This window comes from Tachysurus fulvidraco, chromosome 9 (genome assembly GCF_022655615.1).
Source record: "Tachysurus fulvidraco isolate hzauxx_2018 chromosome 9, HZAU_PFXX_2.0, whole genome shotgun sequence".
Lineage (NCBI taxonomy): Eukaryota > Metazoa > Chordata > Actinopteri > Siluriformes > Bagridae > Tachysurus > Tachysurus fulvidraco.
In genome coordinates, this window is record NC_062526.1 from 23221131 (window position 1) to 23234943 (window position 13813).

The window sequence follows — 13813 nt, forward strand, 5'->3', positions numbered from 1 at the left end:
CCCCATTTCTGAAGCTAAAATAAAAGTCTACTCTTTTCATTCATCGTTAGTAACGGCTTATTCCAGGAAAACTGAGCATGACAAGCTTTTGAGAGTACAACGAAATTGGTGGAAAGTCATTCAGACCATATGTGAGAAGATATAAAACTGAATAAGTTATAAAATTGCACACAATTAATAAATCTAAACAACAAACTTTGGACCCCGGAGCTGTGAAGCTCATGTTTGAGTAGTCCACATGCTAAACAACTGGCAAATTGGTGATCTAATGGAAAAAACAACAACTCTGCAAGGAGATTTGTCTATTTAAAATATACAAACTGGCCACAACGAGCCTACAGAACAGCTTCAATTTACTTTTGCTCATAAAACCACCTGCCTAATGTTGAGTAGGTCTCCCTTTTGCCACCAAAACAGCTCTGACCCACCAAAGCATGATAGACTTCTAAAAATCTCAGGTTTACTGTGGAATCTGGCAGCAAATCCTTTTATGTCCTGCACGTTGTGAGGTGAGACCTCTATAGATTGGTCTAGTCCAGCACGTCCCTCAGTCAGATCTGAGGAATTTGGAGGCACTTTGAAAGTCTTTGTCATGTTCCTGAACAATGTTTGCGGTGTGGCAGGAAGCATTATCCGGCTGAAAGAGGACACTGGAATAAGGGAATACTGTTGCCATGACCTTGGTCTACAGCAACGTTTAGGTAGGTGATGCAAAGTAACATCCACAGGACTCGAGGTTTCCCAGTGGAACATCACACAGCCCAGAGCATTACATCGTATCGGTCAGCCTGTCTTCTTCCCATAGTGCATCCTGTTGCTATCTTTTCCCTAGGTAAGCAATAAACACATTTATTTGTTTGAGGTAGCTCTTTTATGTGGGATTGGACCAGATGAGCTAAGCTTCGCTTTCCAAGCACATCACTGAGGCTTGTGTGTCCATGACCCGGTCAGTAGTTCTAAGGATTTCCAGTTTTAGTAGGTTCTAAACCATTACACCTCAGGAACACCCCAAAAGACCCAGTCACGTAACCCTCAATTTCTCAGATCCTCATGCTTGCCCATTTTTCCTGCTTCCAACACATCAACCTTAAGAACTAAGTTTTCACTTGCTGCCTAATATATATATACCCCAGTGACTGATGACGGTGAATGACCTGTAAAAGTATTCGGTGAACCTTCGTGCCATTGTGGATGGAGGTACCACTTCCACCAGGATAGAAAGAGTTTCACAATCAGAATAATGTTGTAGTTTGCAGTGATGCTTCTCTTGAATGGGACAACTGAACCAAACCATGCCAAAAAATAAATAAATAAAAGTCTACCAACCGAAACGGTTTTGTTTCCATTAATTTGTCACATATCTGTATAATAAAATAAACGTGTCTTTCACAAGAAATTTTGTTGACCAGACCCGAACATATACAGTGTAAACTTATGTATACACTCATAACTATAAGAGCAAGTTACAGAAGATTGTTAATTGAATAGCAAGTAATTTAATAATAAACCACATACGGACACAAGTATGACGCAATACAGTCATTAACGTACGAGTATTTAGGATCCAGTGTGACGCATTTACAGAAAAATAAACAGAAGTTCCCGTCGTCCATTACTATCGATTTTACTCACTTTATTATGTAATTATATTATATTTATTGCAGACCAGTAAAGAATAGAAAAGAGCACTCATGACCCTCCATTTCAAACGCTTATATTTGTGTGAACTAAGGCAGATGTGCACTCTTGCATCTCAAATAGTTTTAATATTGAAAATGAGGTCCACTTACATGTGGTAACATTGTATAAAGCTCTGACAGGCACTGACTAGCAACGATTTAATGCCATGAGAGAAGCTAAATTTTTTTTGTTGTTGCTTTAAAAAAAAAAAAAAAAAAAAAATCCAGATGTATTTGGATAATTAGCCTACAAACAACAAACTGTTGTACCTTCTGTGGTGAAAAGCGCAAATGAAGTACAGACAGAACAGGACGTTAAACAGTTACTGTTTGGGCTTTGTGGAGAGGTCAGGACTGTTTGTGCCCTTCATGACGTCAACAAATGAATGCTTTAAACTCTCTAAACAGTGAGACAAAATCGTGAGAGGTCAAATTCACAAGTCAGCAAAAAACAAACAAACAAACAAACAAAACTGTTCAGCATATATACATGTTTTCTTTAATACAAATGAAGTCTTCTTGCTCTTTTGTTAAGGAAAGAGAAATAAAAAACAAAACAAAACAAACAACAAAAAAAGGAAACAGTTGTTGTTACGGAGGAGTCGTCCAGCAGCGTACGATCATGACGAGTCCCCCGATTAGCTGTCAGTGTCATGGGGGTTTGGGGCGGCACCGACAGGACCGTTTCATAACAAGAGCTATAGCAGCATGGGGCTGGTTTTTTATTAACTGATTGGTGGGATGAGGTCGGCTGACTCTAAGGCGTCTCCAATGTCCAGGTCCTCGCAGACCTCTCCGACGTCCAGATCCTGCCCAGAGTTCCCCCTGTCCAGCTGTTGTTGGGACTGGATCTTTAGAATGAGTTCCTTGATTTCCTCACGTTTTGTCTTCATCCGTTGCTGTGGGAACCAGTCCAGTAAATTCATAGGGAGATGGAAGCTTGGCACAGGGTTCTTTGAAAAAGAGAAAAAAAGGAGATATCTATATTTAGACAAGATATTTAGACAGATTCAGTATTCGCACTCTAAATCCTTAGCTTGCAGTTCGTTCCTGTTACGATAGGCTAATTTTCTGAAGTTTATTTATAGCGAATGGAGCTCTTGTACTTTGAGAGCGATGCTCACAAATAACAAATCGCAAACCTCCTTTTTTTTTTTAAACCTGGCTTCACTGAACGAGTGAGAGTCCTAAAATACTCGCTCCTCCATTCTGATTGGTCAGATGATGGTTAATTTGGCCACAAGTTATAGAAAACATTCTCTATGCCTTAATCTTCCTTATTCATATCTGTCAGCTTCAGTGAGTTCCTTTGAAATAAGTAAATTAATTAAAAAAATAAAATAAAATAAAAAAATCGCTGCTGTGTGTCCAGTCCATTCGCAATGCTCCCAGCAGGCAGGGTTTAGAAACACTTGGTCACAATGAAGCTCTTCCCCTTCATCTGCATGGTACATTTCTTTACCGGTCAGGGTTCAGCTCGGTCTCCTCAACCTAATCAATATCTTGCCAGTGCTACTGAAAAATAGGCTTTCAGTTACAAAACTACCTTCAAAATATAATGCTGATTTGATCACACTGTTATTGTCCAATATGACATGGTTTATGTCTCGCTGTACCTCAAAGAAGCTCTCGACGTATTGCAGCACATAGACGCCACAGTCGCTGAAATTGTCCTGTTGTGGCACCCGCGGGCTTGAGCCCTTCATCAAGTCCTTCCCAAAGCTCCTATGAGTGCTTTTCTTCACTTCCCACTCTACCTCCAGATACCTGGACACACACACACACACACACACAACACACACACACACAGCAGTCAAATATCCTTCAAAGTAGAAAAAGTTCATCTCCACTGCGGTTTTATTTTTCTTTGCATTTGTTTATACAGAAACTGAACACAAAGTGTAAACGCGGTAACCTACTCTCGCAATGTCTTCACCACTGTAGATCTGGCAGGGCCTCGCAATGAGTCCATGATGAGGATACACGGTCTGAGAGAGGACCACATCACAATAATTAACCCTTGTGAGATCTTCATAAGGATGACAAGCTTCTCACATCTCCACTGCTCAGTTCATCTATCTGACATGGTACTAAAACTACTGACAAATTCACTTTGGTTTCTAATTTAAATAAAGGCTTTTCGATTACAAATAATCAGTGGCAGCTTAAATGTAGAATGTTATTTTTGAAATACATGTCAGAACGTCTTAGAGCTCGTACACGTCCCCCTTTTTGTCTAATAACAACGTCGCGTAAAGAAACACGACTCGAAGAAAGCTGATCTTTAGTCTCAGTTAAAAAGTACAAAATCTTAAATTAGACATTTCATTTCTTTGTTTTAAAGATTGCAGAGTTTCTATTAAAAATCCTATGATTTTCGATGCGCTTCCGACCCTCACTCCTAGTTAGTTATGCTTCCCCCTAGTGGCGATACAAAGTCATTGCACAAATCACAAAAAAAAAAAACATTTGCCCTTTAATATAGCTCAATTTTATACAGAAGAGTATAACCTAAGTATTACAGAGTTTAGTCTGCTTCCCGTTTCATTTTCTTTTTCGCTTTATCATCTCCACTAATAAAATCAGTCTGACAGATCAAGCATGTTTTACATGTGGATGTTTTACTTGTATCTACAACACTGTACGCCGATCTACGCCAATGCTGTACATCTACATTAACACGATGCAGTTCCTGTGTTCAGTTGGCGTACTCACTGTTTGCAGATGGTAGGTTTAGATGCCCACTCCAGGCTCTCTGACGTCACAGTGTCGTCACCAAGGGCTCCGTCTTCGCTGCACTCGTCCTGAAAAGAGTAACGATACGAACGGTGAGACACGAAGCATATAAACTATACTCAGTCCATCCAGATCGTCACAAACTGTGTCTGCACTTTTCTGAGATTTTTAAAATTAAACAGCGTTCGATAACTGAATAACAGCTTTACTTAAACATTGCAATGTAGTGCAAGTGGATTAACCAAAGTCAACACTGGGTGTTTGTATGAAAATAATGGGCTTCGGGAAATTAATCCACATTGTGCTGTGCCTTAGAATGGATGTTTGAGTGGAATGCAATAATTTTTACGCAAATGAGACAAGAATCCACTTACATGAGAGGAGCTTTGGTCATCAGAGAAGGTGCCAGGATCTTCACTGCTATAACACACACTGATTCGTTGCAAACCATCTTAAAATAAATCAAAGCAAATAAATAAATTTTTTTTAAAAGTGTCACTTTTTAAACAGTAAAAACTTTTGTCAAGAAATCCCGATTCTTCTGTAGCACTCACCTGTGAAATGAGACTGAACCTGTCCGTTGACCCTTTGGCTATGAGTGGTGCAGCTGTGCTCTGGGGCTCGGTGTAGGCAGGAAGATCCGCTCGAGTGGCTCGTGTCCTGTCTTTCAGCTTCAGTATTAACGTCCTCCGGATTGAAGGAGAGCGGCTCCGTGTGAGGCGAAGGCTCCTCCATGCCTCCGTCGTTTAACACGGAGCTCCCTAACTCCGATGGGGACGAAGCCTGGGCTTGAGAATGGGTCTGGGGCTGATAATGAGGATTGGGCTCCACACAGGGTCTCTCTAGACCTGGGAAGCAGATCACTGCGAGATACCAGTGAGCTCTGCTCGTAGGAAAGAGGAGAAACAATGAGGGAAATGGAGACGCGGAATAAATCGGGGTTTTTTTTTTTTCCTTCTTTCCAACAGCACTTTTCTTTTTTATTTTGTTGCCTTTTCTTCTATAGCAACCGCTATATATTATATATATATATATACATATATATAAAACTAAAAAATGGTGGGTTTCTGTATATAACTGCGGATACGGCTGTAGGTAAGTAATTGTTTCATTAATATTAATATTGTCTCAGCGAGTTTATTCTCACCACTGTCACCTCTGGCTTGCTCATTAGGAATCCGTTTATCCATTTTAATCTGTATTCAGAGTTGTTAAATTTCTGAAAAGCTGACGTAGAAGTAGAAAAACGATCGACTTTACACCGTATCACACCATGTAACTCGATTAAGCAAACGACGGCTTACGACTCGTTGATGGGAACGAAGATGAAGTCCTTCTGAAAAAGGTCCACGTGTCGTGTCCATGTTTTTACCCGATTGTGCTTCCTCTTCTGTATCCTAGGAACAATTACAACAGACACTTGGATTAATGCTTGGGTTGGACCAGAGTTACAAACCATGCGTGACCTGAGACGGTAGACCTTACGGTAGGTTTGTTGTGTCCGGTGCACTTCTCCTTTCTCTCTGGTTGAGTCTCTTGTAGAAGAAGGAGCTAAAAACGTGACTTCTGCATGCGTCGTCCTTTTTCAACTTCTCCATAAAGAGATATCTGTAAAAGCCCAGAGTGAGATCTTTTTCATCCTGTACGTGCTCCTTAATTTCCAGCTATGGATTAAAGGATCTTAAAAGCGCTAACGAGTGCATAATAAAGTCCATGGTCCTGATATTCGGCCTCGTGTTATTTAATGATAGATCCTTCCCATCTCTCATAACAAAACACCATGAAAACGAGGTCACGGTTGGAACCATTTGAGAAGCTCTGAATCCCCCAGCCTCATTTTTCTACCTTACAAACTTTCAGTAGAAAAAGTTACAGTTTTAGATAAGACTGTTTACTACAATAAAACACTCACTTTAAATAAAAGTCTATGATGACGTCGTTCAGAAACTCTCCGTCGTTTAAACAGTGAAGGTCTTCATTCGTCACAGAGATTCCGCCTTTAGCTGGAGGAGGGGGATACACGATTAACCTGGAAAAGAAGGGAGAGGGGAATAAAAACCCATTATACACCAGTGTAAAAACCCTAAAGCCTATTATGTATGCAGGACAGGCAACGCATGTAGCTGATGCATAGATTTTAAACAAGCTCAAGTTCTTCTGAATTTAAAGAAATGTGCAGAGCGGAACATTCTTTTCATACTTGATGATGGGGCCTGTGAACGTGGGCTGCAGCTCTGCCATATCCTCGTCGTCGTCTTCATCGTAGATCCCGTGGAGGGGAGCAGAAAATCGGGTCTGGACCGTCGTCTCTGTCGATGCAGCTGGGGTCGCTGTTACCGTGCTCGCCGTGGCTGCGTTTGCTGTCGCTGTGGTGACGGAGGCATTTGCTGTTGTCGCGGTCGTGGCGGGTGTCGGAGGGGACGGACCCGGTTTGGCTTTCTGAGCTTTTGCCTGGGGACAAGACTAGAGAACATGTCACCAGAAATCTTTTCCATACTGTATAAAGAAACAACAACAACAACAAAAAAAACCTATTCTGTAAAACAGATGGATGAGTCTTTACTAATTTAGGTTCGGAAAAGGATTCTAACGCTGCGTGTCTTTTCCCAGAATGTCTCAGTGCTCAACTACAAAGAATTGCTATGATCTCAAACCCATTCAGAAAACCCCTCCCTCCCTCACGCACATGTTCCTAATAAAGTGTCAGTAGTAAAGGACGTAAAGGTGCCTATATTGAATACAAACACGCACCTTTTCCTTCTCTTTTGATGCTTTGTTATATTGAACCAGTCTAACGTTGGCTTCGTCGAAGGACAATCTAGCAGGGAATTGTGCGAGCTGGTTGTTTCGGCCGATCTCGACCAGGATGTCTTCTAAAATCACCTGCTCTTGCATCGACAGACCGTTCTCAAAAATCAACACTATGTATTTCTCATCCAGGTCTGTAGAGGAGAAAAAAAATATATAAATTGTTAACACCGTTCGTGTCCAAACTTACTAACGGGTTTCTTTTACAAGCTAATAAACTCATCACGGGTAGCAAAAAGCTCCTAATTTTAGATCACGCAGACTGTGTTTAATGCTGGATGTAATTCATTATCATCGTGTGTGTAGAAATACTGCAGTCTCAAAACGTATTCAAAAATATACATGGACTTGATGAAGGCGTTTGCTGCCCTGAAGCTGCATAATGAATCCAGGAAGCACTTTGTGTAGCTGAAATGAGACGCTCACTTTCACTGCTGCAGTCGTACCACAGGCCGCCGCTCTCTTGGGACATCTTGAGCTGTGTGCGCAGGCGCTGACACTCGCTGTCGCTGGTCTGGAAAAAGAGGACAGGCAGCTTCCTGACGCAGCACCACTCGCAGCTCGTCAGCTCCGACGACCTGAGGCGCACTTTCTCCATCACGTCGATCTCCTGACCTGTACACGTGAATTTCTCGTGAACAAAAAAACCCCCACTAGATTCCTGTTTTATTTCCTATTTGGCCAGGATCAAAACACACCCCTATAATAAAGAATTAAGCTTTTTTTTTCTCTAATATTTATAACTAGCAACTCTTTTCAAAGGAATGACCTCCGTTTGCCGATCGCTTACCTTCGGTCTCGAGCTGTATGTATTCTACTGTGAACTGTGAGAAAGACAGGAAAGACAGAAGAAAGAGAGAAATAAGCATGTGCTGCTTTTTCATGTCATAAACACTATTCGGACGGGACTAGTTTTACGTGGGGACGTGGAGTAACGCAATTTTACCTCAGGACGTCTGTAATATTAATTGGCCAATTCGCACGGGACAAGACATCTCAGTAAAACTAGCAGAAATGGGAGGGGTAACTCGCTTTACGCACCGCTGTAACCTCCTTGCTTCCTGTTTCAAGCGCCTCCATGCTTGCAAAACGCGCCAAAAACTACTTTTAAACAGGAAATGACGGAATTTTACCGTACATATTTACAGCAGGTCTATTCGGACGGGATTAGTATTACCTGAGGTAATTTTTCCGGACATTTTTACAGAAGGTAAAAGTCACCGTAATCTTTACTGACATTGTCCGTAATGATTACCGAGATGGCGCATTCGGACGGGACTAAAATCACGGAGAAGCTCTGGTAATAATTACTTTACACCCACGTCCCCACGTAAAACTAGTCCCGTCTGAATAGTGCTTTACTCTCAGTCTCTTTATGCTACAGTGAACATCTGTCTTACTGCCTAAATAAATAAATAAATAAGAGCCAAATCGTAGCTGAGATATTTTTTTCCCCCTTCATTGTCTTAACATTTATACGATATAAACAAACTAGATTGCATATAGAGACATAAAGGGGTGTGTTTGCTGTAGATTTCTCTACCCGGGGTGTCGTGCTGTGAGCTACGTGCGGTGTTTGAGCAAATTAGTGATTATATACATCAGTGTTTTATTTGTGTGGTAGGTTTTACGTTATATGCGTTAATCTTACGATGACGGGTTTGGTGACCATCCTGCGAAGAGTTCCTATCCGTACGCTCCTGCACTCCAGAATAATGCTCTCCAACTTCTCCGTCTGACCCAATTTCCGCTTCTTCAACACAGGGTCTTCGCACAAGGCGTTTCGAAACTGCTGGAATATTAAACAAAACTGACTCGGAGATGATCGACACTCTACACACGCAAAGTACTAAGAGGAAAATATCCTCCAGAATTAAAACCATTATTATATACACCGGCTAACGAGCACGATCTTGCGCAAAACTGGACAAAACGGGGTCCTTACCGGATCTTTTAAGCGGTTCTTTCTGGGCACCATATTCCTGTGGTCCATGTCAGTAAAAAATTCGCATGCGTGCTCTTCGTGGTCTGTGACTTCTTTAACGGCAGCTTCCACTCTGCCACCAGAAGGTGCCGGCGAGGAGTGGGCGGAGTCAGCGGGCCTCGGAGAGACGCTGTCCAACCGGTTCACGCTGCCCGTGCTAGAACTGTCAGCCTCGTCGTCTTCGTCGCTGGACAGTACGACTGTAAATAAACACAGCATGTCAGCTGCAGATGCATCGTGGGGCTTTCTAGAGATTGTTAGATTTGATATAAACACGAATTATTTTGATGATGTGATGTACTGATTGACCAATTAATGGCTCCGCTCGAATGGACACAGTGCTGTTGAGTAAACAGCACTCACTTGGGTCGTTGAGTTCATGCTGCTTGGCGAGAGGCTGCCTCTTCCCCATGATTAGCTTAGCGCCGTTGTGAGGGAGCAGCAGACCTCCTCGGTTAATGCGTGCTGGTGGGTTCATGGCCATTTCGGCGTGAGCAGCGCGCGACCCTGAGGTCACGCCGTAGAAGCTCTTGCTGAGCTGAGTGATGCTAGGAGAGCCAGGAGAGGGAAGGGAGCGTTCAGGCACTCGAGGGGCAGGTGAGGAGGGGACAGCAGGCAGAAGGGGCACTTCAGTGGGCAGCGGGTTCCCGCAGCTTTCACATTTCGTGTGGTCTTCACTTCGCTGGCTGCACTTTCCGCATACGGTGAAGTACTCGTCCGGCTGCAATGACTGTCAGAGACACGGAGAGGAAAGGAATATTGCAGTTGTTCACTAGTGAAGACAGCGTGTCTCTGCTAAGACATGAGATTTTCTTACTTATTTTATTTATTTATTTATTTTTTTTAAACGCACGAGAAAACTGTTGGAATCCTGTCAGAATCTGAATCCTGGCCGTGTCTGAGCAGTAAGATTTGATTTGACTTTTGGGGCATTTCAGAAAGGAACATGGACAAATGTTTGTCCAGAATATAACCTGTCTGGTAGAGCTGAACTTAAACATGGTCACATACACAAAGTGACACTGCTGCATCCATTTATTATTATTATTATTATTATTATTATTAATTCTTTGCGTAAACACACATGAATGTCTGGTTTATTGAAATTTCCCTTCAGCACTAAATCCTCAGTGACCTGCTTGACTTCCATCGCCGTACACTGTGAACACTGACCTGAATTAAACGCTCCTTACCTCTGCCTTGCCGATGCTTTCGAACATCGGCCGCCTCTTCGACTGGACGCATCTCTTTATGTTCGGAGTTTCAGAGTCTGAAGGACAGAGAGCCAGAAAAAAAAAAAAATGCTATGAGCCAGGTTCTATAAATAGAAAATGACAGACACGGTTTAAGTTAAGGACACCAGCCGGCTATCTAATAAGAAGGCAAATTAGAAAATATTACTTTTCACATTTTCTATATACATCTGCCTAATAATTCTCACAACTGGCAGCATGAAGGTTAATAAAATCAGAAACACGTGATGACACAGCCTTTGAGTGTTTACTCAGTTTGCCAAAGGAAATACATTACATTACCCCCCCCTCCCCCTCTCTCTGTGTAAGAGGTATATTGCTGGCTTGCTCCTAGTGCCAAATCTGTCACGGTATCAGAATAATAAGCAGGCTCCTCGGTCTTCCAGAGCACACTGTAGAAAAGAAAGCCATTTCCCTAAATCAAGGTTAACCCGTTGTACAAAACACTAATGTTTTCTTCCCTCCATATCATTCTATAAAGAGTAAAGGGTACACTGCATGTACCACAAGTTTAATAGTGGGCAAAAGGAGGGAGGGAGAGAGAGAGAGAGAAGAGGGAAAAAAAAAAAAAAAAAAACGACATACAGGTTCTTAAATCAGCCGTTTACACATAATCTCGTGCGTCTAACATGCTGAAAATGAGACGCGGTAGGAGGCGAACGGTCTGAAAGCATCCGTCGTGACTCACTGCTTCGAAAGGTTATCCAACTGCCCGTGTCTAGACCATTTGTGTGTTCTACTCACACATTGCCAAGGGAACAGGCTGTATCTTTTAAAAAATCACCCAAGGACTGAGATACTGTCCGTCTCCCTTTTTTCTTTTTCTAGCTCCGCTCTTCTCGTTCCTGTCCCTCAGAGGAGACGCAGATTAATCAGAGGCCAATGATCCGCTCTGGATATACGCTGACACGCACACCACCATAGAGCTCGGACTCGTTTGGCGCACACACACATCGCCACAGGCTGTGCGGTCTTACATAGCGCACACACACTCTGTTCCTTTCTTTATTCTCTCAGTCGTGTACCGTGTGCCTGAGACGCACAGGCCGTTCTCATCAAAAACGGAGACGAAATGAAGGGAGGAAGAACAGACGTGTGTATTTGTGTGCGTGTGTGTGTTAGGGAGAAGTGCTGTATTATAAAGCCGGTTTTCTAGGGCAGAAACCGTTTAAGGTTATCGTTTACCCTTTAATTAGAACAAAAGTCAGTAGGTTGATATGAATTACTGAGAGCGTTCAGAGGAAATAAAAGCAGCGGCGTCTGGCTCAAACGTCACGTCGTCCTTGAGCACTGATTGAGCACCCAAGCTTCCGCTGCCAGGAAACATTACTTCCTGGAAAACGGAGCTAAAATGGAGACACGCCTCCCATCTGAAAGGGCGGATCAGATGGCTAGAGACGAGGCAGGATTTGTCTCCAGCAGACTGGACCACTGGTACAACCAGCTGGAAGAAAACCTTATTAAAACGTTTTTTTATATGAAGCGGCGAACGTGTCTTACTGCTGTAATTTGGCATCCTGGTGCTCGGATATGACTTGAAATGGCTTTCGCGTGTAATTTTGAAGCAGAGCGCGCCAGTTTGCTTATTTATTTAGATCATTCTTGTCTTTTAGACAGTTAAAAAAAAAAACCTCGGTAAACTTTAACCTTGTTTTAATAGACATTTAAAAAAAATAAAATCTGATCATAATGTGTACTGAAAAATTAGATGACAAAAAGAGAGAATTTTTTAACAAATAAATTAAAATAAATAAATAAATAAATAAATAAATACTGAAAATTGCAGACTTTCTGATGTAGTTTTTATTGCTTTGTTTAAATAAATTGTCCTATTTAAAAATTCTGCATTAACACTTACCTGAGAGCTCCGGGCAGGTGAGAATGATTTTGTCGAGCTCGGCTCTCTGGGTGGTGAAGTCAGATCTGTGAGGAAAGCATTTAAAATCACATACAGCGCAGCTCCTTTTTTTATACTTTTGCAAACACTTCAAGAATTCGGCTTTTACTTTGTCAGTGCTGGGTAATGAGTGTAGGCTAATGAGAGAAAAACATTTTGAAAGTCACAGTTATAAACATGCATGGCGTGTTAATAAAGGGTCGCTGGAGCATGCAAACTATTATTTGTGCATTTCCATACACAAATCATTCGATTCAGACTGCGGGAGACGTTTAAAGGCTGGCTGATAGCTAAAAGCACATGCTAAAGGAGCCAGGAAAAGACGACACTGACGACGCAAGCTCGACAAACAGCGTACGACACGAGACTCACCTTTCTTTCAAGTCAAGGTTGCTATAAAATGGGAGAAAGTACATGCGAACATGAATATTACAACAGTTAAATGCAGTGAATGACAGAGCTTACAAAAAATAATTATTTAAATTAAAGAGTGAAAAAAATTAATAAATCCTGATTACGGATCACAAGCGTTCATTTATTTTACACATCAGTTGACTAGTTTTTTACGTGTTTTTTTAGGCCAAAATACTGGATTTTGTTGTTGTTTTTTTCTTCGAAAACAAAATTGTGCTTTTTTTTTTTTTTTTTTAATTACAAGCACATGATTCTTCTTTTAATGTCCTACCAGTGAAGACACGCATGTAATGACTTTCTATGAGAGCTGTGGTCATGTTCGAGACACAGGAACCAAATAAGGCTTTGGTTGACATTGTAAAAAAATTAGAGAAAAATAGTGAGAGTGAGAGTAAGAGAAAGAGAGTAAGAGAGAGAGAGAGAGAAAGAGAGAAAGAAAGAGTAAGAGAGAGAGAAAGCAAGAGTAAGAGAGAAAGAAAGAGTAAGAGAGAGAGTGAGTGAGAGAGAGTAAGAGAGAGAGAGAGAGAGAGAGAGAGAGAGAGAGGGAGAGAGAGAAAGCGAGAGAGAGAGAGTAGGAGAGAGAAGGAGAGCAAAAGAGAGAAGGAGAGTAAGAGAGAGAGAGAGACAGACAGAGGATACAGGATGTGTTGTGCTGTACCTTTGGACTGGCTTTCTAACAGAAGAGGGCAGATGCGCGTGCTGAAACAGCCTTCCCTGAACTACCACACCTTGAGGTGGCACTGAACTCATGATTAAATAGTTGGTTCTGTTGGGTAGCGGGGAAATGGCCAACGCGTGCTGGGCTTCACTGGCAATGACATGAGACAGGCACAAATACATTAGAGCTTTAAATAAACATTTAAAACAAATATGCAAATGTCCAAGTTATCTTCTACACTGACTGTAAAGTTTACTGTCTGAGGAGATAAACACTAGTCGCTGACTATCTAACTCATCAGGCTATAATCTCCAGCATCAGTGTCTGTCTGCACTTCACTGTAAATAAGTAACTCCAGTAACTCATGCCATAAAGGTGCATCAT

General features: G+C 41.9%; 1 protein-coding gene across 14 annotated transcripts in view; it reads right to left on the minus strand.

The window, feature by feature from the left end:
- Positions 1 to 1746: 1746 nt before the first annotated feature.
- The window catches only part of senp6a (SUMO specific peptidase 6a), an 18154-nt gene continuing 6087 nt past the window's right edge, over positions 1747 to 13813 (minus strand). For 4 of the 14 annotated variants that reach the window (XM_027177148.2, XM_027177156.2, XM_027177158.2 and 1 more), the window contains 20 exons: positions 13430 to 13579; positions 12730 to 12750; positions 12319 to 12383; positions 10401 to 10477; positions 9517 to 9937; positions 9169 to 9407; positions 8875 to 9015; positions 8014 to 8047; positions 7650 to 7838; positions 7167 to 7357; positions 6616 to 6878; positions 6328 to 6444; positions 5901 to 6023; positions 5720 to 5812; positions 4970 to 5298; positions 4790 to 4866; positions 4395 to 4483; positions 3599 to 3667; positions 3296 to 3446; positions 1747 to 2632 (listed from right to left, as the gene is read on the minus strand). In XM_027177148.2, the coding sequence (XP_027032949.2) occupies positions 2405 to 2632; positions 3296 to 3446; positions 3599 to 3667; positions 4395 to 4483; positions 4790 to 4866; positions 4970 to 5298; positions 5720 to 5812; positions 5901 to 6023; positions 6328 to 6444; positions 6616 to 6878; positions 7167 to 7357; positions 7650 to 7838; positions 8014 to 8047; positions 8875 to 9015; positions 9169 to 9407; positions 9517 to 9937; positions 10401 to 10477; positions 12319 to 12383; positions 12730 to 12750; positions 13430 to 13579 (3067 nt within the window). In that variant the 3' untranslated portion in view covers positions 1747 to 2404. The remainder of the gene's footprint in view (positions 2633 to 3295; positions 3447 to 3598; positions 3668 to 4394; positions 4484 to 4789; positions 4867 to 4969; positions 5299 to 5719; positions 5813 to 5900; positions 6024 to 6327; positions 6445 to 6615; positions 6879 to 7166; positions 7358 to 7649; positions 7839 to 8013; positions 8048 to 8874; positions 9016 to 9168; positions 9408 to 9516; positions 9938 to 10400; positions 10478 to 12318; positions 12384 to 12729; positions 12751 to 13429; positions 13580 to 13813) is intronic. The other 10 variants (XM_027177151.2, XM_027177157.2, XM_027177160.2 and 7 more) reach the window with 8 other exon arrangements.